At 38.2% G+C, this 26,844-nt stretch overlaps 1 protein-coding gene across 4 annotated transcripts in view; it reads right to left on the bottom strand.

Moving 5' to 3' along the window:
* Window positions 1-26,844, bottom strand: part of vps50 (VPS50 EARP/GARPII complex subunit) — a 391,193-nt gene that overhangs the window by 294,492 nt on the left and 69,857 nt on the right. For all 4 annotated transcript variants that reach the window (XM_039737505.1, XM_039737508.1, XM_039737506.1 and 1 more), the window contains exon 3: window positions 23,610-23,732. In XM_039737505.1, the coding sequence (XP_039593439.1) occupies window positions 23,610-23,732 (123 nt within the window). The remainder of the gene's footprint in view (window positions 1-23,609; window positions 23,733-26,844) is intronic.

Here is a 26,844-nt window from a genome sequence, read left to right as displayed (position 1 = left end):
GCTTTGTGGCCCTAAAGAGATTCTTAGAATGTTGAATAAAAACTTCCAGATATCTATATATCTATATATATTCCTTACTTTCCTCAGCTGTTTGTCATGCTCACTGCTCCCTACTTCTTTACTCCAATGCTCCAAGCCTGTTATTGCTCGCCTTCCTTCACGTCTTCCTACTGGTGACTCCGGCCTTTTCATTTATTCCACCGCTTCACGCCTGTTATTGTTGGCCTTGCTTCACATTGTCTTGCTGGTGACTCCAGCCTTTGTGTTTACTCCACCGCTTCAAGGCTGACATTGTTGGGTTTCCTTACTTCCTCACGTCTCCCTCCTCGTGACTGTTGCCTTTTCTTTTACTGGATCGCTTTAAGGCTGTCATTGTTGGGCTTCCTTACTTGCTCACGTACGTCTTCCTGGTGCTGACTTCTGCTTTTCATTCCCTGCTCCACCGCTTCTCGCCTTCCTTCGTACTTTCTTTCTCAATGGGTGCAAGTTTACCCCAAATAACATGTCTATTCCAGTGATCACCATTGATTACAATTTCACTGACACATACCCAATAGTTTCCATGCCCCAAGATTACACCTGCCTTTTCCATTCTCTCTCTTACTTATTACATGGCCATATCAGTCTCAGCCTTGATATCCACAGAGACATTGTGCCTTATGTACTGAATGACTGGGACAGGTTTAAGGTGTGGACTGATGACGGTACAGGAGACAATTACACTACACAGGACCACTATAGCAGTGAAATGCTTAAGCTCTCAACTTATGGTTCTGCATGTGAACTGATAGATGCCACGGAAGTGTTTCATTGTCGCTTTTAAGTGTATAGAAATGGGAAAATATTTTACACCTTTGGACAACCGGGAATGCCTGTTAAACATCTTAGATTCAAGGGTAGCGATTTGGGTAATGGACACTCCGATATTTATGAATGTTTCAACTCTGACAATGTGGGCACAAAGTTATTAATGAAACCTGTTGTATCTTTATAATGGTTGAAAACCATGGAATGTAACTTGAACACAACACCTCTAAATACGAACCTGATTGAAAGAAATAATGATAATCAAATCCTTGATGATGGCAACACTCATAACAGTGACAAAACAATTACATTCATGTTCAAAATAATCATGTTACATTATTTTTAAAATGTTTCCTTTTCTTTTTCATAACTTCTTTAACACAGTACTTCTCCGCAGTGAAGCCCAGGTATTTTGCTAGTATATACTGTCTATACTAATAAAAGGCAAAGCCCTCACTGACTGACTGACTGACTGACTCACTAACTCATCACTAATTCTCTAACTTCCCGTGTAGGTAGAAGGCTGAAATTTGGCAGGTTCATTCCTTACAGCTTCCTTACAAAAGTTGGGCAGGTTTCATTTCAAAATTCTACGCATAATGGTCATAACTAGAAGCTAATTCTCCATTTACTGTAATGGAGTTGAGCCCGAAAGCCGTGGGGGGCGGAGTTTCGTGTGACATCATCACGCCTCCCACGTAAAAACGCAGTACGTAGAAAACCAGGAAGAGCTCCAAAAAGCGCTTAAGAAAACATGCATTATATAATTAAGAAGGCAGAGAAACAATTAAAAGCGAGCGAGTGACATATAAAACCATATTCAGCGGCTCACGTGAACTGACGCAGTGCGCAGACAAAAAGCAACAGTTCCAAAGAGTGCTGAACAAAAACCGAATGACACTGCTACGCTCAAATAGATAAACCACACGCCGTGGCGCAATATTAGAGCCTTCGCCTCTAGCGCTGACGTTCGAGGTTCGATTCCCGAGAGGGGATGCACTGAGTATGTACGTATGCATTTTTATTCATTTTACCGTCACATCCCCTTGGTTTGAGATGTATAAAAAATATGCGGTTAACGCAGAAAGACAGATCACCAATTGAAGCTTTATGAATAATGGATACTTTATTCGCGATCAATGATTGTTTTGGTAAAGCCATACTCAGTGTAATATATCTTTTCAAGTTCTATTTAGTCCATATGTGTCAAACTCAAGGCCCACGGGCCACATCCGGCCCGGCGTGTAATTAAATCCGGCCCGCAAGATCATTTTATATACTGTATTATTGTTATTAATGGCCCGGGGATATGAAGCGCTGGTAACACAATAAACTACAGATCCCATAATGCAGCGCTTCAGCTGCCTTGCGAACACTTACGCGTTAATCAAGTCTAGCTTATGATGCTGCAAGTTATTGCGAAGCTAGCCCACACGATGCCGAAGAGAAAAGGTGATTCTGAACATAGAGCCTTTAAAAACCGATGGGAGGCTGAGTATATGTTTACTGATATTGCCAGTAAACCCGTGTGTCTCATTTGTGGAGCTAATGTGGCTGTAATTACAGAAATTAATCTAAGACGGCACTATGAGACAAAACATCAGGATAACCTGAAAGACCTGAATGCAATGCACAAGATACAGAAAGCAGAAGAGTTAAAGAAGAATCTGACACTTCAGCAGACGTTTTTACCCGTGCAAAATCACAAAGTGATTTCAAGTGAAGCTACTTTTATGGGAGACACAAATGCACCAGTGCAACTTGCCCCACTTTCCCTGTTGCCAAGTAATCTTGAACCAGGTCGCACTGCGGTGTTCCCAAATACGCATTTTGCTGATAAACTGAGCGCACTGCGCACTGAGTTCACGCGGCGCTTTGGTGACTTTGAAGAACAGAAAAAGAATTTTGAGTTGTTTTGCAACCCATTTGCCATCGATGTGGAAACTGCACCTGTGCAGATTCAGATGGAGGTGATTGAGCTGCAGTGTAATGGCACACTGAAGGCAAAGTACGATACTGCAGGGCCTGCACAGTTTATTCACTCCATTCCCGCAGAAATGCTCCAGCTCCGTCTACATGCGGCTTGAACCTTGTGCATGTTTGGTAGCACATATCTGTATGAGAAGCTCTTTTCAGTGATGACGACTATCAAAACAGCACACAGGAGTCGCCTCACTGATGAGCACCTGCTGTCCATCCGGACAATCTCCACAACACAGAACCTCACACCAAACATAAACGAGCTTGTTGCCAAAAAAAGATACCAGGCGTCCAGCTCTAATTACATGACATAAGAGCAAAGACAACTGAATGATTTCATTTGTTATTGCTGAAAAGAACAACTTTTATTTATATTTCCAGGTTTTGTTATGCACCATGTTCATATTTGAATTTGTATAATTGTGACAGGATATATTTTTAAGGAGAGCAAAATCTTTTGGGATATTTAAAATTGAAGTTTATTTTTTATATAAAATTATATAAGAGTAAAGAAATTTGAATGTTTGTTCTTTTAACGTTTACTTTATTTCTAACTTGTATAATTTAGACAGGAGGCGTGTAGTGTATATATACAGCGAACTGCTACAACGAAACAATGAAATTACAAGCGCACAAACGCGTAGATCATCACGCTACGGGAGAACAAGGAACACTGAGTGAGGTGACGGGCTGGCAGCGTCAGCTTGGGTGAATCCCCGAGTCGAGGCGGATCGGGAAGCGCGTCATGCATAACCACAGGCTGGCTCGTGGCTCGTTACGCAAGCCAATGCTCGTATTTAGATCCGAATTTATCGCTCATACTTTCCTCTTATCTTTAATTTCTTGTATAAAGGGGTGATCGTATCTAGAGGTTCCACTGTATACACATATATATACAAATCTACATATATATATCTACATATATATATTAGGGGTGGGACTCGATTAAAAAAATTAATCCAATTAATTAATGTGTAAGAATTAATCTTGATTAATCGTATGTAATCACACACGTAAATTTGCCCCAAATCGCAAAAATGTTTTTTTTTTAATTTAAAAGGGTTTTAGTGGGTGACAGAATCAAATAATAGACATGGACATAAAAAATGTAAACTCAAGCTGTTTTAATTTCTGAAAAAAAAAATGCTTTTAGACTGCATTTGAATTCAAAACAGAAACAAAAATATCATCCCTGGTTAAAATCGGGCAGACTTAAAAATAAAGTGGTAGTTTAAGTACGTCAAGTACATTTTCAGAATGGTATTGTCTTTAAATAATAATAACCAAAATTTCAACATAAAGTGCAGTTTTTCTTCTTAAAAAAATAAGTCAGAAACATAAAAGTTAATTTGACCAACTTAACCTTTAAACTGTGAGTAACCTTAGCCAAAATTATTTTGTACATTAGGCTAAAACAGTGTGATCATTGAACATTTTGTAATCAGATGTAATTAGAATTACTAACGGTCACGGAAGTCCAATGATCCCCAGTAAGAGCCACAAAGTCCGCTTTCTGTAATGCATCTAATTTTGCTTGCTTTTCAGTGTGCACAAAACCATGCTTTTATCAAGGCTTCGCTCGGGTAGTCTTAATTTTAGAATCTTTAGAATTTTAGAGTCTTTAATTTTAGAATTAAATTTTCCTCTGATCAGTCATAGGAACGCGCTTTATTCCGACTCTAACATTTTTGTAGCTGTGATGTGTGCATCAGTGTAATCGATGTACCAGGAAATCATGCATTGACAAAAGTTCCCCTTTGCTTGGAATTGAAAGTGTGATTAAATGCGTTATTTTTAACGCGTTATGGAGTACATGCATCGAAGCTTCTCAACTGTGCTTGTGCTAAGAAAAGGAAATATTTTAAAAATAACGTAAGATGATTCTGCGTTAACCGCATATTTTTTCATACGTCCCAAACCAAGGAGATGCGAGGGTAAAATGAATTGGGAAGCGCGCGTACATACTCAGTGCATCCCCTCTGAGGAATCAAACCTCGGATGTCAGCGCTAGAGGCGAAGCCTCTACAATTGCGCCACGCAAGTTGCTCCTCCCTGTTAACAACACTTTTCGCAAAATTCGCCTTTATGTGGCTTTGCATGGATTTGGCTTAATATTTACAGATTTTATGGACTCTACTTTGACTGGGAACAGCTGAGTCTGTGGATCGCGGGACGAGACCTACGAACATTTCTTTGTACCTGGCGATCTATGACCTCGGGATAATCTTTCTCCGTGATTATATTCGCTATGCTGATCTGCTCCCGATTCATTTTACAGTACTGTACGACTGGGATCTGTCTATTTGAGAGTATGTAGATCAGGATATATATATATATATATATATATATATATATATATATATATATATATATATATATATAGCATTTGACACTGTCAGAAGTAGTGTGTTAAAGAAGTTATAAAAAAGAAAAGGGAACATTTTAAAAATAACGTAACATGATTGTCAATATACAGTAATTGTTTTGTGAGTGATTGAGTGTTGCTGTCATCAAGGATTTGATTATCATTATTTCTTTCAATCAGGGTCGTATTTGTACGATGTGATGTGTTCAAGTTACATTCCGTGTTATTGTCAATCGTTGTAAAGATAAGAGGTTTCATTCATCGATTCGTTTCTTACTGCATCAATAAACAGCTCATCTTCCTCTTTATCTGAGATGTGACACACTGCATGCATGGGTTTTTGTTTTACACTGTCTTCCTTTAGCGGCACATTGACTTTTTCCACCGTGTGCTTTGTTTCTGCAGTAGATGCACTTATGAATATGCTTTTATGTATCAGACGCTTCATATTTTTTGCTGCCTTCTCAATTGTGTAATTCGGTTTTTGTTCAGCACTCTTTGGAACTGTTGCTTTTTGTCTGTGCACTGCGTCAGTTCACATGAGCCGCTTGGTGTTCTTGCATCGAAGGTTCCCAGCTGTGCTGGTGCCATCTCGTGTGATGTCCATGGCTGTATGTAATGTTAGCTAAGACCCGGCACTTAAAAGTTTCTCTCGCAGTTTCACTGAGTTTGTGCCAAACACCACCCTGACCATCTCATCTTCCTCTGCATAAGCACAGTCCTTCACCCGTGAATATTTAGCGGCAGTGTTTCTATTGGATTGCTTCTGACGGACGGCCTTATATGGGCAGGCACTAAATTACAAATGCCAGCGGCAGCCTGTCTATGAACTTAATTTAAACTGTAGGTTTACACCGTGCTTTGTTTCCGAAGTAGCAGCACTCATGAATATGGTTGTATATGTCAGTCGCTCGCTTCTTATTGTTTCGCTGCCTTCTCAATTATATAATGCATGTTTTCTTCAGTGCTTTTTTGAGCTCTTCCTGGTTTTCTACGTATTGCGTTGATAGTCAGTTCATGTGATTACGTGGGAGGCGTGATGATGTCACATGAAACTCCGCCCCCCCACGGCCATCCAGCTCAACTCCATTATAGTATATGGAGAAAAATAGCTTCCAGTTATGACCATTACGCGTAGAATTTCGAAATTAAACCTGCCCAACTTTTGTAAGTAAGCTGTAAAGAATGAGCCTGCCAAATTTCAGCCTTCTACCTACACGGGAAGTTGGAGAATTAGTGATGAGTCAGTGAGTGAGTCAGTCAGTCAGTCAGTGAGTGAGTGAGGGCTTTGCCTTTTATTAGTATAGATGTATAGACACACAAACTAGTTTTAATATATACATGCATGTTGGCATTCATATGTGGTTCCTGTATTGTCTTCTTCCTTATCTTTAAATATTCAAAAACCTATGTCTATGCAAGCTTATTGTTGATGCACAAACCAAATTAATTTCCTTATATGGGATAATAAGGGTTGAAGTAAAATTTTATAGCTAAAGTTTTAAAAGACTAACCCAGTAATTATTTCAGCCTTACCATGTCAACTTTAGTCAACAGACCATTACATAACCATTACTAACCAAGGGACTTGACACAAAAAGAATCCTATATTTTGGACAGCGAAGTGTTAAAACAAATTGTATAGTAGTGAGGATAAGATTGTTTTCTTATCTCTTATTTTCAGTCTACTAAGGAATCCTTGAGCTTGTGCATAAGCCTGCTTTCCTAGGACAATTTGCCTTACGTCTAATATAGAAAGACCACACAAATATTACCCAGGAGCTGTCCTGCGCAAAAAATACAAAATCAGCCCAAAGGAGTTTCATGACTATAGTTGTTAAATGGAAAAATATCTGCACTGCAGTATTTCTTAAAAGTATGAGTACAAATAAATATATATCCAAATAGGTGTCCAGTATAGCACTTCTCTATTTTTATACAAGAGGAAATGCATGTTTGAAGATTACAGAAGACAGGCCCTGCCTCTGTACACCCTTCATGTTTTTGGATCAGAAATACAACATATTAATTAATAATCAATTGGAAAAATAAGAATACTGTATATTCAGAGCATCATAATAGGTTTTCATACCCACTCCCACCAAACAAAACATACATAGATTTCATTGCTCTTAAATCAGCATTCACTATACAGTACTGAAATGGATTGAACTGCTGCTCCAGAATCTGAAGTTTGATTCCCATCCTAGTTACTGTCTGTCTTGATTCTGTCTTTGTTTGTGCAGTACTCTCTAGGTACTCTGAATTCCCAATACTAAAAAGTGCAATTTATGTTAAATGTAAGTATAAATTGATCTGCAAGGAGTGACCTAGGACGTTTTCATGCTTTAGTTATATTACAGTCAGGGTTTGTTCCCTGGCTTATGTGTATTTCCCTTTTTGTTGTCATTTTTTTGCTTTGGAAAAGATTATTTTTAGGTGTTTTTCTGCTCTCATGTAATTATTATTAGAATTGTATTAATTTATTATTTAGTTTTTATGTATTGTGTATTGAAGATTTCTTATGTTCTTTGGGTGTGGAACCTGAGAGGCATGGTTAACGCTGATCTCACTCCTGAGGGACCATCCTCATCTCTTATATTTCAGGCTAGTGAGCAGATCCGTCAGATTATTATTGTTGGAATGTTAACAGCATTTTCGGTAAGTACTGTTTTGGTTTTCTGGTTTGGAGGATTTTTGCTCTATTCTTTGAATTATTTGAATTTTTGCCTCATTATTTTCCTCTTACTTTTTTTGGTTTATTTTATTGTGCATTGTTTTGTTATTTAAATATTATTTGTTTACAGTATTTTGTACATTTAAAACATTTTGGACAATTTTAGACCTGTGTAGACCATAACCTGCCTAAGGAGTTTGGAGAAAGGTTGCCTGGAGTGTGGCCTATATCTATAAAGACCACAGAAGGTCCTTATCTGGTTTGTGGGGTATTTTTCAAGGCCTTTCACCCCTGTTGGTCATGTTTGTGTCACTAATGCATATCAGCCTTCTGGTGGTCTGACATCCCATCAAAGGTATTTATAGCCTCAGTCACAATGCTATAAAATAATCACATGATGACAAAGAGCATTCAGGAAATGCACAAATGGTCTGAATGATAAATTCAGATTATACTGTATTTGAAATGGTACACCAAGTAATATTGGGAATAAAAAACATTTATTTATTATTTAATTTAGTATACCGCATGGGAGTCGGAGTCTATCATGAAAACAAACACAAGATTAAAAGGAAGAAGTCTACGTGACCATCTTCATCAAGCCCTTCTGCGAGAACCCTAAATCCAAAGAGGACTGTTTCATTTATGTTAGGTAGAATGCCCAGAGGGGACTGGGTGGTCTCATGGTCTGGAATCCCTACAGATTTTATTTTTTCTCCAGCCGTCCTGGAGTTTTTGTTTTTCTGTCCCCCCTGGCCATTGAACCTTACTCTTATTCGATGTTAATGTTGATTTATTTTTTATAATTATGTCTTTCATCTTTCTATTCTTTAATATGTAAAGCACTTTGAGCTACTGTTTGTATGAAAATGTGCTATATAAATAAATGTTGTTGTTGTTGTTGTTGAAGACACAGTATGTAGTTCCCAGTGTTAAAAACAGTTAAAACATAAAAGGCACATGTTTTACACATTTTTGTTTATTCTTTAAATTCTACTTACAAAATAGTACCTCCATTGAGATTATTTTCTTATATATCTCAACCACAGTATGACAAAACTTCACATTACTTTATCTAAATTTCCATAGTGCTAACTGGTGTCGCTTACAAAATAACATATATATCGCAAGACATTTTCTTGCATTCCCCAACCAAAGTATGGCAAAACCTCACAGTAAAGTCTGCTTCATCTGAATTCCTTTAGTACTGTTTTCACTGGGTGTGGCCCACTTTGGATTGAGAAAAGTTGTTTGGAGATGGTATTTCTTTATGAGTACTTGATTATCAACCTTTACCTGTGTTGTGATGTAAAATTTTTCAAACAAGTTCATAAATATTTTGTATGCCTTTATTTGTAACTTAGACAAAGCAATGTAATATTAGTATTCCATTATTAATAATAACAACAATGGTTTAAGAACCCCTTCTCCCCATTTTAAGAATTAGTCTCTTTGTAATTTTAAGACAGGGTTGGGTGAAGTGCCTCAAACAAGTTTGGTAAATGTTTCTCTGCAGGACTCTCTCTCGACCGCCACAGGAAAGCCAGGCTGTCTAACTGCCAAGCTTTACCTTAACACATGGTTTTAGGGGCAGGTGTGAGGGTATTCTGTCCCCCATTGGTATGAAGTATGGCTGTTTGGAACTGTCTTGCATCAAAAGCCTTTAAGTACCACAAGGCCCTATTGGCTCTAGGGGTTGGGCAGAAAACCTAAAAATTTGATTTCTTTAACCCCCTCTCTCTCTCGATCACCAAAATGATGAAAGAACATCTCGCACTATAAACTGAAAAGGGCAACACAATGAAAAGCACAGGTCAGCAGCCATATTGAGACAGGCACGCAGCCTGTTCTGAAGAAAGCTGACCACAAAATGATGCCTTTAAGTAACTAACAAGTCTGTGTGTCACCTGAATTACACATCACCATTTATCAGGTTGTATGGTTGCCAATATTCAAATGTACTTTGCATATTGTTATTATTTATGAATATTATCAATAATACATTGTTTAAGTTGTAACTTAACTCCTGCTTGTCTTTTACTACACCTAATTGCCTGAGGTCATACATCTATAAGGGAAGGTGGGGCCAAAATATGAGAAAAAAAAATGAATTACTGTATATCAAAGCTGCCTTAAACTAAAAAAAACTTAAACTAAACTTAAAAGATGTTCTGTTAAGCACTGGGGTCATGATGGGATTAGATAATGGTTGCTTCCTACCATACTACTGCTGTTGCCAAAACAGTCTAAGATCCAGCACCTTGTGACCATGATATGGACAAAGCAGGTTTATAGAACAAATGAATGAATGAATGAGTACTATTTTAAATTAACTTAAATGTGTGCACACATAAATGTGTGACATCATCCACTCCGCTATTGCTAAACTACACATACAGTACTCCGAGGGGCTTGTGCTAATCTCTGGGGATTTTAACCATGTGACGCTGGAAAAAAAATTACCTGCGTTCTCCCAGTATGTGGATTGTAACACCCGGGGAAATAGGACTATTGACCTACTGTATGCAAACATTAAAGACGCATACAGCGCCACCACGCTGCCTCCGCTTGGGAAAGCAGATTATAACCTGGTTCTGCTTCAGCCTCACTACAAAGCAAGAGTGATGGAGCTACCTACAACCACATGCTCATTCAGGAAGTGGTCCCCTGAGGCAGAGCAGGCTCTGAGAGACTGCTTTGGAACTATGGACTGGGATATCCTGCAGGGGTCTCATAATGAGAACATTGGGGAGGTTGTTGATTACACTACTGACTACATCAACTTCTGTATGGACATTGTAGTTCCAGTAAGAACAGTACGCTGCTTTGCGAACAATAAGCCATGGATTACATCAAGTGCCTTTTGTACCAGAAGAAAAAGGCTTTTAAATGCGGTGATCAGCATGAGCTCAAGCAATTGCAGAAGGAACTCAGAGTCCAGCTCAGGGTGGCAAAAGAGCAGTACATGAGAAAATTGGAGCAAAAGTTGAAGAATAACAGCATGAAGGATGTGTGGGATGGGATGAAGATCATCACTGGCTGCAGCTCGAAGACGGGTGTCACCATCGAGAGAAACGTGGAGAGAGCAAACCTGATGAACAACTTCTTTAACAGGTTTGACCACCCTAACACACTCTCACCTCAGAGTACTGCACCCTCCACCCATCCTTCAGCTGATATCAGCATAGGATAGAGTTTCCCCCACCCACAATTACAGCAGCCCACGTAAGCTGAGAGCTGAGGAGACTTCGTGCCAGCAAAGCAGTAGGTCCAGATCAAGTATCGCCATGACTGTTGAAGGCCTGTGCGTTGGAGCTGGGGAGTCCTGTAGAGCGCATCTTCAACCTGAGCCTGGAACAGGGGAGAGTCCTGAGGCTTTGGAAAACATCTTCCATTACACTGTGATGAAGTGGGTTCGTTGCATGCTCCCATCTTCTGTCTGGGAGCCCTTAAACCCGTCACCGTCGGTAATGTCACCGATAAGCAGCAGTAAGGCAACAACATAGCAAGGGATGGTGCAAAATGTCAAGTGCTTTTATTTAAAACAACAAAAACAATGTTCAAATTAAATAAAGTGCAGTGTCCAAAGTTCCAATAAATAAATAATCTATAAAACCAAATGTGACACGTGGAGGTTAAAACCAATAAATAGAAAAAGTCTTCTTAAAAACAACGAGGTTAAAATAATGCAGGAAGCATTCTTTTAAAAAAACGACAACAAGCACGGTGTCTGTCTTCCTCTGGCAGCTCCCCTACTCCTCCCATCTGGGCTTCTCAATAGGGGAGTCATTCAGCCTGCAGCTGGCCTTCTCTCCACTCTCCTACTGGTCGGATGCCTTACTGATTCCTGGCTCTAGTAGGCTTCACGAACAGCGACTTGGGATTCCCCAACGACCAGGGCTCTCACACTGGGGACACCACGTCCCAAGTCCCAACTCCCGCTGCCTTCTGCGGCCTTACATGGAGAGTCATCCGCCATCCGGTCAATCCAGCTCTATGATCACTCAGCGGGAGTGACCACTACTACTATTTCCTGGGTGTCAGCCCAACACCCAGGCTCCCTGCTCAGCTGCCGCGAGCCTGCACTCACTCGCTCGCTCTCCCGCACCGACTTTCTCTCTCTCCCCACTGCTTCCTGCTTTCCTCCTGCAACCTCTGTTCTTTCCTTCCTTTTTTTTCCTCTTTTTCCTACCCTTTTAGCTGACTCGCGCTTCTATTTATCAAGAGGGCATGGCAGCTGTGGCAAGTCAGCGGCCCCAGGAACAATCACGGATGCGGACAGTTTACCACCGATGCACTTAGGTGAGAAACGCCCACATCGCAAATCGTCCCGAGAACCGCATCAGCCACACAACGACCAAGCTGCGAGCGCAGTGATTATTTATTTAAAAGTGGCCCTTTTTACATGAGCTATGGACCCACTACACCATACACCCCAGTCCCAAAGGTATCACGGCCTGGTGACCTGAATGATTTCAGGCCTGTCACCCTGATGTCACATGTGACGAAGACCATGGAGTGGCTGCTGCTTCACCACCTGAGGCCACAGGTCCGCCACAGGTCCGCCACACCCTCGACCCTCTGCCATTCTCATACCAGGAGAAGGTGGGAATGGAGGATGCCATCATCTATATGCTACACCGATCCCTCTCCCATTTGGACAGAGGCAGTGGTGCAGTAAGAATTATGTTTCTAAACTTCTCTAGCACCTTCCGCACCATCCAACCTCTGCTCCTTAGAGACAAGCTGACAGATATGGGAGTACATTCATATCTGGTGGCATGGATTGTGATCTATCTTACAGAGAGACCTCAGTATGTGCATCTTGGGAACTGCAGGTCTGACATTATGGTCAGCAGCACAGTAGCACCGCAGGGCACTGTGCTTTCTCCGGTCCTGTTCAGCCTCTATATACATCAGACTTCCACTACAGCTCAGAGTCCTGCCACGTGCAAAAGTTCGCTGACAACACTGCTATTGTGGCTGCATCAGGAGTGGGCAGGAGGAGGAGTATAGGAACCTAATCAAGGACTTTGTTAAATGGTGTGGCTCAAACCACCTACAACTGAACACCAGCAAAACCAAGGAGCTGGTGCAGCTGGATGATAAATTGGACTGGACTGCCAAAACTGATGCTCTGTGCAAAAGAGGACAGAGCCGACTATACTTCCTTAGGAGGCTGGTGTCGTTCAGCATCTGCAATAAGATGCTGTAGATGCTCTATCAGACAGTTCTGGCAAGCATCCTCTTCTACATGATGATCTGCTGGGGAGGCAGCATAAAGAAGAGGGATGCCTCACACCTGGACAAACTGGTGAGGAAGGCAGGCTCTATTGTAGACACGGAGCTGGACAGTTTGGCATCTGTGGCACAGCGATGGGCGCGAAGTAGGCTCCTGTCAATCATGGATGCCACTGCATCCACTGAACAGTATCATCTCCAGACAGAAGGAGCAGCTTCAGCAACAGACTGCTGTCACTGTCCTGCTCCACTGACAGACTGAGGAGATTGTTCCTCCCCCACACTATGCGACTCTTCAATTACACCCGGGGGGGTAAATGTTAACATTATACAATGATATTGTCTGTTATACCTGCCTTGCACTCTCCACCATGCATTTTTTAACTTGCAAGGCATTTTTATCACTATTTAATTAATATTGTTTTTATCAGTATGCTGCTGCTGGAGTATGTGAGTTTCCCCTTGGGGATTAATAAAGTATCTATCTATCTTACAATATATTCCTGTAATATGTTTACCTGTAAAGCATTACAAATATTACTGCATTTACTCAGGTCATTTATTTCTTTGTTTATTTCTTTACTTGCCTTGCTATTACTGTCATGCAACTTTCTTGTTCTTTCTTTTAAAAATGCATTTGAATAAATTTAACATGGGTCACAGAATGACACCAGTGTTACGCAAGTGCATACCATTAGAGAAGTACTTGAGGAAAATTATTCATACAATCTGTTAATGACTCATTAAGAAATTAATTCAAGACTTACATTTCCTGCATCCACAGTGGGTAATTAGTATTTACAGTGAGGTTTCATTAATTTCAGGCCTAGCTTTTGAGGCAGAAATAGAGTAAGTACTTTTTGTTAAGCTGACTATGATTATAATGTGCCTTTCAGGATTACACCTCGGAGATTTGTTGTGTGAAAGGAATAACTGCAACCCCACAGGCCACAATATATAATTGTTTTCCTGCTGCCTGAATTCTAATTCTGATAGAGTAATGATGCTGCCAAGTCCAATAACAATTGACATTGACTGCAACAAGCTAATCCATCAATCTTAACTTGATAAAGGGAAAGCCTCAAGGAGAAAGCATTCTGCCACTTCAGCAGGGGTTATGTCAGAAGAAAAACCCTAACTGCTTTATTCAAGGTATCAGACTATGATAATTAAAGGTGTTTATGAAATCACTTTTCCGTGCTATTTGAAAATGACTTTGGTAGGACAGGTTGTCATCACAGAAAAACCATTTTATATTCATGGAACAGATTATACAAAATGACATGTAGTTAATCTTCAGTTACTCATTGAATTACTATTATACAGCATTAGGGGATTACAAAAATAAGCCTTGCATTTACTGTACTGCTAACCAACTGTTAATGAAATATTGCATATAAACTTGTCTAAGAAGATTATAAATTATTTAGGATTATGATGCTTTAACTACTATTGTATTGAACAAAGGTGTGGTATAGTGGCTAAGAAACTGAATTTTAAACTACAAAAGCTGGCAGTTCAATTTTTCCCCCATGCTTATAATAGGACCACAAGCAGGTCCATTAACTCAACTGAGTTCTACAGTAGTTGTAAGAAATACATCAACTGTTGCACTGTGTAACTCTTCTTGTACAATGTCTTGAAATGGTGCTTGCTATAAAAAGGTGCCCATTAAAATAAAGGATGTTTGTCTCTTTTGATTTCTAATAATATTGCTTTTAGGAGATATTTAAGTCAGAGGCATGAATGGTAGTAAGAGGAGGTATCCATGAATGGTGAAGGACAATAGTGTGATTAAAATTGCTAAAACAATGATAATAGGCAGGGATAATAGCCACAGTGATGTTAGTGAATGAGACAGCAGATGGGTCCACTAAAAGCTTGGAGGTGAAGGTGGGGCTACAGCCATTGATTTTTCTTGAGTCCTTTGTTTTTCATAATGGTGACAGAGGTGGTGACTAGTGAAGTGTATGAAGATTTGCCATAGGAGTTCTTGTATACCAATGATCTCATAATGATAAAAAAGTGAAGCAGGATTGAAGGGAAAGATACTGAATGTAAAGCTTGTTTGGAAGTGAAAGGCCTCAAAGTAAACACAGGAAAGACCAAGATAACAGTTGGGGGTGATGGGACAGAAGGTATGCATAGTACAGATATTGGGAGAAACTCAATCCAGTGCTCAGACTGTCAGAAATGGGTGCATAAAAGATGTAGAGGTATGAAGGATAGTCTGTAGGCAACAAAGGGGAAGTTTGTTTGTAGAAAGTGAATGAAAGACTACATAATGATAATGTGCTACCATAAGTGATCTGCTACTTAGGTGAAATGCTGAGTTCAGAAAGAGGAGCCAGCATAGCAATGACAGACAGGGTGAGAGGTACACGGAATAAATTCCTGGAACCTTACTCGCTTTTGACTTCTAAACAAGCCTCCCTGACACTGAAGGGAAAATTAAAAAAAAAAAGCTGTTTGAGTAGTAGTATGCTTTGGAAGTGCATCAAGGCCAATAAAGTTAAGCTAGAAGAAACAGAGATTGGAATGATCAGGTAGAGGTGAGTGTCACAAAATGAGATTAAGATGATGGCAGAGCTGACGATAAAGACAATAAGGTAGTCTGGGCTTCTAGGGGGAAAGACAAAGGATTATTGGGTGAAGAGGTGCACTAAGATGGAGGTCGAGTCCATGATGCACAGAGGGAGGTTGAAGATGATGTGGCTAGAAGTGGTGTCAGATGATATAGCATGAACATAATGGGCCTCATGAGTGGGAAAAAAAGATTTGGGGCAACCAGCCAAACTGGTTAAACCAGTAAAATGGCTGTTAAATTGTTTATGGTAATGATGAAGTTTCTTTCTAGACTGACAAATCTTGATCAGCCCAATTTGTTGTGTAGTACAGTGCCCTGTAATAGACCTGAATTCTGCTACTAGACTAGGATCTTGCTTCCTGTATTCTTTAATAGGAAAAAAAAAAAATCACTTTTTACTCCCATGCCTACCTTAGCTTAAATTTCTGTCATCAGCATGCTTTAATTGGTTTGGTCCAACGCACACATGAAGCCTGCTGTTTAGATATTTTTTTTTTTTATTTGCTTTGTAATATGTAGGCGGAGAAAAATTTGGTAATTGGTTTTAGTACAGGCACGACTTGACTAGATGTGATAAAGATGAAAGGTTGTTTGGGAGCAAGTGCTATTTTTACAGTGAATTGCCGCATCCACTACACAGTGAACCCCTGGATTAAGATGAAAAGCTTCAACAAAAAAAAAAAAAAATGCAGTCTTGGTACTGGGGTGTGCCACAATGCGTCCTGGTACAATTTTTAGCCTTATACAGTAATTAATTCTTCATAACAGCAGACAGCCAGAGTAAGACTTAGTTTGAGTTTCCCCTATTTCACACAATTAAGTTGGAAAAATTACTTGATTTATAATTTCAGTAATGTATACAGTTTACACACACACTCTCAGTATGGTACTTCCTTAAGTCAAAAACATTTACATATGACATTCCCAGGCAAAGGGTCAGGGACCCTGAAAGTCCTGCAAAAAGTCAAAGATCACTGTTATAATCGTTTTTGATTTTGCTTAAAACAAAATAGGCTTGTGAAAGAAAAAAATCAAGCACTTTCCAACAAGAATGTTTTCCAGAAAAATACTTTTTCATAAATAATACCACTCAAATTACAAAGATATTCAAAACATAAGAAACAATATGGATTGGAATCTGAAAAACTGCAGAGCTACAAACAAAGCATAAAGGGACCAAAAAAAGTGCTACTGCATTTCAACTCTTCCAGAAAGTAGCACAAAGCTGTCTTTTCAACAGGGAGGTCAATCTTTTTAATCAATTTTATTACTGCTTCACTGCCACCTGAACTTGTAACTTGATTTGATGACAAAGTAAAGCACCTTAGAACCAGACCAAAGGTGGCCACTTATCAAGGTTAAGAGACTTAACAGTTTCCTCTTTGGCCTTGATAGAGAGTCTAGCAAATTTCTGAGACAATTTTCAAATGAAGAGCCCTGTACACCAAATTTGTTCAAATAATCATGGTAATGGTAAACTTTAGTGTGGGCACCTGAAGGTCTTATGAGTGTTTCATTCACATCAGCACCAGTCTGTTATACACGTGTCTGTTGTGACATTTTGCATGCTTATGATTTCTTTAAATAAAGAAGATTTTCTTTAGCCTATCCTCTTCAACTCTCTGCTTTTTCAACTGTGTTCACTATGCAGAGTTAACTGAAACTCATAACCAACCCACCTCCAATTTACATTATGGCATTTCAGCCGAGAATATGTCAGCTTGGGAAAGCCTGCAATGAACTAAATCAAGAATGCAACATGTACTGATTTTCTGCTCTTTATATGCTTATACTATATAGCCTTCATAGATGTTACTAGAAGGCAGTAAATGTCTTTTTTAAAAATTTGTGACATGAAAAAATATCATAGATCATTGCATATTATGAAGCTATATGTGACATTTGTATGGATCTTACTCCCTCATGTTTATCCTGTACATGTACATGTACATTACATTTAGTAATGTAAATTCTAAGCAAACATGTAAATGTTGAAGGATTAACACACTAAAAATAGCTTGCCTTAATGCTAGAAGTATCAAAAATAAGGTAAGTGAGTTGGAGTTGTATGTAGCAGAGCATAATTATTATATTATAGCAATAACGGAAACCTGGCTAAATAACAAAGATGGGGATTTGTGTAACATAGAGGGATACACATTTTTTAGGAAGGATAGAAGGTGGAGTTGCTGTTTACGACAAACAGGCTTTAAATGTAAGTCATCTTCAGTTGGATGATGAGCCCCATCTGAATGAGGACATGTGGCTTTGCCTGGAAAATATTAGGGAAAGAGGTCTTATTTTAGGAGTCAAGTTTACAGGGGGGATATTATAGTCATGGGGGACTTTAATTATCCAAATATTAACTGGGATAACCTTGCAGATGGAGGAGCACAAGAGCAGGAGTTTTTAGAAGTAATCAGCGACTGTTTTTTAGCACAGCATGTTAAAGCACCAACACGGGGTGAAGCCTGTCTGGATTTAGTATTCTGTAATAATCAGGATAGAATTGAGGGTGTAGAGGTGATTGAACCACTAGGATCAAGTGACCATAATATAATACAATTCTCAGTATTTTGTAAGAGTACAGATGCAAAGACTAAAATTGTTAAGTTGAACTTTGGTAGGGCTAATTTTGAGTAGATGCGACGAAGACTAAGTAGGATAGACTGGGATAAGCTTTTAAATGTGGAAACAGTCGAGGAGCAGTGGAACAGGTTTAAAAATGTTTTACATGTAATGCAGGACAGATACATACCTAAATTTGGAATTAATAGGAAACTAAAAAAAACTCCACGATGGATTAATAAAGATTTAAAAAAGAAGTTGCAAAGGAAAAAACTGCTGTATAAGGCATATAAGACTAATGACTGAAAAGTGAATTGTAGAGCGTATGAGAACATGAGGGCGACTATTAAGAAGGATATCAAAGAGGCTAAAAGACAGTTGGAGAGGAATATAGCAGATAAGGCGAAAGAAGACCCCAAGAGATTCTTTGAGTATTTTAGTAGGAAAAGAACAGTTGAGGAGGTCAAGTTCATCAGGAATAGTAAAGGGGAATTAAAAGACACAGACAATGAAATGAATTAAAAGACACAGACAATGAAATAGCGGATGCCCTAAACTTTCATTTTTCTGAGGTGTTTACAAGTGAGCAAGTGGATAACCTCCCAGAGGTAAACACGACTACTAAGGAGGTACTGAGGGATTTGGAAATTGTAGAGGGAGAAGTGCTGCTCAGATTAAATAAGCTGAAATCAAACAAATCACCAGGCCCAGATAATATTTATCCTCGTGTTCTTAAGGAGGCTAGTGAGTACATATATAAACCCTTGACACATGTTTTTAGGAATTCACTGCACACTGGAGAGATTCCGAAGGACTCGAAAATGGCAAATATCATCCCATTATATAAAAAGGGTGAGAGGGCAGATCTAAGCAACTATAGGCCAGTAAGCTTAACATGCATCACAGGAAAATTCTGAACAGTCAGCATGGGTTCAGAAGAGGAAGGTTGTGTTTTACTAACATGGAATTCTATGAGGTTGCAACAAAAGCATACGATCAAAGTGGAGCATATGATATTATTTATCTGGACTTTCAGAAAGCATTTGATAAGGTGCCACATGAGAGGTTGGGCATCAAGTTAAAAGAAATGGGAGTTCAGGGTGATGTTTTTAGATGGGTGCAGAATTGGCTCAGACACAGGAAGCAGAGGGTGATGGTGCGAGGAACCTCATCAGAACTGGCCGATGTTAAGAATGGTGTTCCACAGGGGTCAGTGCTAGGTATATATATATATATATATATATATATATATATATTATATATAATATATATATATATATATATATATATATAAATGATTTAGATAGGAATATAAGTAACAAGCTGGTTAAGTTTGCAGATGATACCAAAATAGGTGGATTAGCAGATAATTTGGAATCTATTATATCATTACAGAAGGACTTGGACAGCATACAGGCTTGGGCAGATTTGTGGCAGATGAAATTTTATCTCAGTAAATGTAAAGTATTACACATAGGAAGTAAAAATATTAGGTCTGAATACACAATGGGCGGTTGGAAAATCGAGAGTACACCTTATGAGAAGAATTTAGGAGTCATGGTGGACTCTAAGCTATCAACTTCCCAACAGTGTTCAGAAGCCATTAAGAAGGCTAACAGAATGTACAGTACAAGTCCAAGGAGGTTATGCTCAACCTTTATAATGCACTGGTGAGGCCTCATCTTGAGTACTGTGTGCAGTTTTTGTCTCCAGGCTACAAAAAGGACATAGCAGCGCTAGAAAAGGTCCAGAGAAGAGCGACTAGGCTGATTCCAGGGCTACAGGGGTTGAATTATGAGATCAAAAGAGCTGAGCCTTTACAGTTTAAGCAAAAGAAGATTAAGAGGTGACATGATTGAAGTGTTTAAAATTATGAAGGGAATTAGTACAGTGGATCGAGACTTGTATTTTAAAATGAGTTCATCAAGAACACGGGGACACAGTTGGAAACTTGTTAAGGGTAAATTTCTCACAAACATTAGGAAGTTTTTCTTTACACAAAGAACGATAGACACTTGGAATAAGCTACCAAGTAGTGTGGTAGACAGTAAGACATTAGGGACTTTCAAAACTCGACTTGATGTTTTCTTGGAGGCAACAAGTGGATAGGACTGGCGAGTTTGTTGGGCTGAATGGCCTGTTCTCGTCTAGAGTGTTCTAATGTTTTAATGTACACAATTGTACCTACTGTAAAGTAGTGGCCTGGTGCTACCCTTGAACTCACCTTTTATATGCTGTTCATGCCTGCCTTCAACTTTATACCAGCACTTTTGCACCAGTCTCATGATGAGAAAAAAACGAGATATAAAATGGGGACTTTGGCTTAATTCAGGCCTCTATAATGTTGTTTCAAAAGCCTTAATATAAATAAATAATCTAGTCTATCACTTCATTTTACTTAGAGTTTGGAATACAGCGTTTTTCACTTTTTGTTTGCCTTTCTATATTTTGCTTTTGTTTAGTGGTTTACAGAAAAAAAGTATAAAGCAGGCAAACGTATTTTAACCTATGTCCTATTATTAGTTAATGCTCATGGGACCAACAACAACATTTACTTCTATAGCACATTGTCATATAATACATGGGATATAGCTCAAAGTGCTTTATAAGATGTAAAAAAGAAAATAGTTACAAGGAAAAAAAACAAATTAAATGAAGTAAGAATAATAATGAATAAGTAATAAAATATAAATCAATATGAGCTTACACAACATACAGTAGAAATATAATTAATAGAAGAGTAGAGTAGAATGATAACTTTAAGAACACATACAATATCTATTTAACATCTGTTGTATATATTGTTACATACATGCGCATGGGAGGCAGTCATGGGGTTTAACTAAGGGTAAAGAGTTGACTCACAGGGTTACAAAGTTTACCAATATCTCTTCTCCCACCTCTGCAGATCACAGGAAGGAAAAAACACCTAAAAAATAACTGGGTTCCACTTCCGCCTCTGGACCAAGCCCTCCAATTGACCTCACTTCTGCCTAGTCCCATTGGACCCTCCTGTTCCTACCCCTTGAATATGAAGCCAACCACTTGCCTCCCACAGTCAGTCGCAATCTGAACTCAGTCTTTGTAGAGTACTCCCTTGCCCGATACTTATTAGGAAAAGCATATTGTTAATATATGAGGAGGATCCCTAAACCTTTTTTTTTGTGTCTTTCTGCTTTTTTCCACAATATACTGTATTACGAATTTTAGTTACATATTTTACAAATACAGAGACAATAACAGTAGGCTACCTATTTTTTGAGTTACATACTTTTGAGTTTTATGATTAAATGTACGTGCTCTTGCTTATCCCCATCTGTATCATCAAAGTGGCTCATGCAGCCACAAGCACTATTGAGTCCTGTTTTTTTTTTTTTATTGAATTTATTTAAAATCAAAAACATTCCATACAAGCAAGTCAAGTTTTACAAAACTAGGTTTGAATCAAATCAATCAATTCAGTCCTGGTTTCTGTACTGCGAAAGGCAAAGTTGGAAGTGAACAACTGTGTCTGAAGGTTTGAAGAAGGCCAGCACGAGTATGACACCTACATTTTTAACAATACACTCAGACATAAGGCTTTACATATACAGATGGATGGTAATGATAATGAAACCAAGAACATTACTCTGCCTTTCAATCAAGAACACTGAAGACTGTTAAGTTGGATTCCTATTCCTATCCAATGAGTAACAGGAGATAGTGCTCAATTTACTGAGGAATCTCACTCCACAATCTTATCAGGAAAGCCAATGCTGGAGTACTGGAACAGAGATTCATCAACACTTCAGCTTCTTGTCCAGAAGAAGAAAATTGGATTCTGCTTCAAGAGCATGGTATTCGGAAGGTGCTAATATAAACTTTGGTCTCTGCATTTGCAGAATAAGGGTGTGTTCTCATTAGGGATGCTAATTAAACTACATATTAATTTCAATGTATCATATTTCCTTCAAGCATAACAATATTTTTCTATAAAGTGGAAATAAGTTCTACTTTAAGTTAAAACAGTTTTAATAATTGCTTCCCTATGCATATTAAATTGTTTCAATTTTGTGTAACACAAACACTGTTGCTATAATACTTGGGAAACCCAATAAATATGGTGTAGACTGCTAGGTTGCAAGACAACATACCAACATACCAAAAGCACTAACAATTAAACAAACAAATATTAAAAAAAAGAAACATAAAATCATGTCTCAGCTTTTGTGCACAATCAGTGCTGTTACCTGGAAAGGAGAAGTCATTAATTAGATTGGAAATTGTGTATACAATAGGCTTTTAAATATATATTTGATAGATGCATTTATTTATTTGTTTTAAATTGCACATTGTCATAGAATGCATTATTTATGAATTATAAAACAAGTTTAACTATCTTAACCTTCAGTGAGTCAAGGACACAGTAATGGTGACATCATGTAATAAATAAAACTAACAAATTTAGGCTAGGTAAACAAGTAAAGCACTTTTTAACATTGGAACATGACAGAAAAAAATGCAAAGTAAAAAGTTTCAAGCAACAAAAAAGGAAGAAAAAGAGAGAGCTAAATTTACAATTTAAAGGCTGTTTTTGGATTATATTTTGCATATTTAAATCTTGAAATTAAAGTTCCAACAACAATTGACACTATATGAGACTGTAAGTAAAAATATCATTACAGAAGATGACCATTTGTTAAAAATTATCTTGTGTCATTGACAAAATAGAACATTTGCATTTTAATGCGGATGCACTGCAATAACAGATTAAGTGGCGTTAGAAGTGTTTAGTCTTAGCTTGCCAATGGGAGTTCTGCTGAAAGGATTGCTCATTCAACAAGCAGAAACAAACAAGCTGGCTTTATGAACTACATAAAACGCATAAACATGTTGGGATGTACAATTATCATCCATTTTAAAATCCAAGCTAAATGTAAAGAGCTATCAGACTGTTAAGATAATTATTTGAAAAAGCAAACACAAATCAACACAAAAAAAGTCTGAAATTATTTCAAAATATAAACATCCCTAAACTTGTTTAACTCAGTTACATTTCACTACAGCCTCTTCCTGTAGCATCAAGTTCAACCCCGGACAGAGCACCAGTCCTCTTTAATGGACACACAACACAGAGCCAGATTGGAAAGGCCTATTAATCAAATAAACTCCTCTTTGGGATGTAGGAGAAAAAACAAACAGACTACCAGAGAAAACCACATACACACACAGGGGGATCATGCACACTACAAACAGAAGGAGACTAGGTGCAAGATTCAAAGCCAGAAAGATGAACTCCAAGTCGGAACAGCATTAACGGATCACTGAGATTATATTAAGCTTTAACAGTCAGTTCAGAAAAGTTGACTACATTTTTAAGTTTTAGAATTAAAAATCATTCTTACCTCCAGCTCATAATTTACAACATCAAAAGAATCATTTGAAAAATAAACTTCATCAATGCTATTAATTATTTCTTGCTCAGCCTGGGGGTCAATGGGCTGCTCTCTCATTTCCCTCAGCTCTTCCTAAAAGAGGAATTAGAAGAAAATCAGTACTTTTTATTAGAAAACTATTCACAAAACCAAATGCAAAGAACCATTTTTCATACACAGCATTCTTTTCACTCTTGAAAACATACAATGAAGAAGGTGTAATGTTGCATCAATGGTAATTTATGCAAAACCAGCTTCAACATTTCTAATTGGGAGCTTTACAATACAGACGTTTGCTGGGAATTGCAAAGAAAAACAAATTCAGCAGCAGCTGTAGAGCTTCTGACAGAGAAAAATGCCTCTCAATGAAAAAGAATTTGGCAGTTACAGATCAGACATCAGTCACCCCATTTCTGCATATAAAAGCATGGCATTTGTTTTTAGCTAAAGAAAGCAATACCATTTTTGCCTCTTCAGAAAATGTTTGATCCCTTTGCCCATGATGTATTTACAAAACAAACTATGCATACATTGTGTACCCTGATATTGGAACAATATAACAAAAGAGTAACATAGAAAAAGGCAATTTTAAAACAATTCACTGTGATACATTATGTTTTAATACCCTTCAGCACTATTAACTGCAGCTACAGATGTTTTACAATGTGAATTTAAATTGCATACTCCAACAGGATACCTTAATAGCTCTTGTCTTACATCTAGAAAAAATGTCACTATGTTGTCACTGCCCTTTAAACATGGCAAAATTCATTACATAAGCATATACAGAGCTTGAATTGCTAACACTCAATGCTATAAGCCTGTCAAGTGTAAGTAAATACAAGTGAATTGAACCTTGAGGTTAGAAAGTACTGTCATCCTGTCCAGGGTTGATGCCCATCTTGCACTGAAAGATAACAGGACAGGCACTGGCTCCCCGTAATCCTGAGTTGGATAAGCAAGTTGGAGATTAGATAAAAGGAGAGGAATCAGTGCATACAAATGACTGTGAAGTTTTCACCTGCCAAGCAACTGCATCAGTTTTGGAGCCACTAGCTCGAAAGGCATAGACATTATTTTCCACCTTGATTTAAAGGAATATTTCATCCAAAAATGGCATTCTATTTAAATGTTACTTATCCCATGTGGTTTTTAATAATGGCTGAAAAAAAACGTTAATTAACATTAAATTTTAATGTTTTCATTCAGAATGGATTTACCAAAGCATATGCTTTAATGGAAGCTCGCAGTGACCAAAACCAGACAACACCAAACAATAATAAAATGTCCATGAAAAAATGTCATGTTACTCATGTTGCCCAACCCATATCATCCAGTTGCACACTCAAATGTATAAAATGCATGCATTTTTTGCTGAAATATTGTTCAATCAATTTCTCCAGTAAAATGAAAGTAGCCCACAACCCAGAAGCCCTTGAGTAGACTAGGGAATCTTTAACAACCTTTAGAACATTGTTGATAGCATTATGTATGGTGGTTGAGAACTCAATGCATAGGTTACTATTGGGACAGATGAAGGAAGATGATTTTGTTGATTAAAGAGATACAGGTGAGAGGTAAACGTAGTTGGAGACATCCCTGTCTAACACCTTTATAAATGCAGAATAGCTAGAATATTTCTGAGTTTGAGAACATGATGGCACATGATGATGTGATGGGGAATAGGGAAAGATGTCTTGACCAACTTTATGCATACCGCCTTTCTTCTAAGACATGCCCAAGAAAACCCTAAATCATCTAAAGTATAGCCTTCTCTGTGTCAAATGGGGTGAGGGCAGTGGGACTGGACAAGGTTGGAGAAATTATATGTGAAAATGGCAACACATAATACACAAATCATGACATGGGTCAATTTCAAAAAGAGAATTTTCAGCAAATATCTCAGAATACAATTTCAAGAAATGCTCATTCATTTTATATGGATTATTAGTAAGGATAAGTGATCCGTTTTTGATGGTATAGGCCTATAAGGAATGAGTCACTTTACTGGTAAAGTAATAGGGCCAGAAGTTTCCCAGGCTCAGCACCAGACGCATAATGCAACACACATATGCAATGGATTTCAAACTCAGCACAGTGGAAAAAGCAAGAGAGTTTAATTCCATTCTGGTCTGACTAATGAATAATTTGTGCTTACCTTCTACCACATCAAGACACTCTCTAGTGATGTTCACTCTCTGAACAAATCAAAATCGTATTATGTGATATCTTCTACTGTTGAATTCTGCTCTGTACTTGTAATATTTCTATTGCACTATTATATTGTATTGAGGATTACTTGTGTTCTGTGTATTGTATTGTATTTACCCTCGTTTTTGACACACACTGTATACCCAAACTGCCTGGAGAAAGAGGTCTCTCTCTGAACTGCCTTTCCCAAGGTTTCTTCCATTTTTTTTTTTTGCCTACTAGGGTTTTTTGGGGAGTTTTTCCTTGTCTTCAGTCAAGACTGTGGGGGCTGTCAAAAGGCAGGGCCTGTTAAAGCCTATTTGGGCACTTCTTGTGTGATTTAGGGCTATACAAAAATAAACTGTATTGTACTGCATTGATGAAAAGGATACATTCCACTTCTGAAATAATTATGCCATCTAGAGCAACCTCTAGCAAAACATGTGGCTAAGTTGTAATTTGTGCTTTATTTTGCTAGTCAAACTAGTATTGATGGAAATAAAATTATTTAATTTGAAAGATAACTGTTCTAGAAATTGAGCATTTCGCACTAAGGAGGTATTGGACTGCCATGCCAGTACATATACTGTAGTACATGTCTGAAGGGACGCAAGTAAAGCTGTAAAAGGATACATTTTTGATCCAACAGAGAAGCATCCATGGCAGAAGAGAACAACTGTGAAATAAAAGTTTAAGGTAGTCTAGCCTGGATTGCAATGGATGACAAGAAAAAAAGAATATTATTTAGCTGAAGGGTTCATCAATCAAAAAGTGTTAGTCAAATTTAACTTGGTGTGAATCTACAGTGAGAATGTGTGAAACAAAGGGATTCTATTTCCGGCGCCGCATCCGAGTGGCAGCCTTTCCAGCAGCTCCGTATACGACTTTATCTTTTTACCTTTTTATCTCTATTTTTCTCTATTTCACTGATCACTTCTACCACTTTCTTTTATGTGGAATTGCTCCCTGGACACTTTTTACTATTTGACATGGATTTTTACACTCCGAGAATCGC

The sequence above is a fragment of the Polypterus senegalus genome, chromosome 15 (genome assembly GCF_016835505.1).
Source record: "Polypterus senegalus isolate Bchr_013 chromosome 15, ASM1683550v1, whole genome shotgun sequence".
In the NCBI taxonomy this organism is placed as follows: domain Eukaryota; kingdom Metazoa; phylum Chordata; class Cladistia; order Polypteriformes; family Polypteridae; genus Polypterus; species Polypterus senegalus.
Note: the sequence above shows the minus strand (reverse complement) of the source record. Positions and strands in the feature narration are given on the sequence as shown.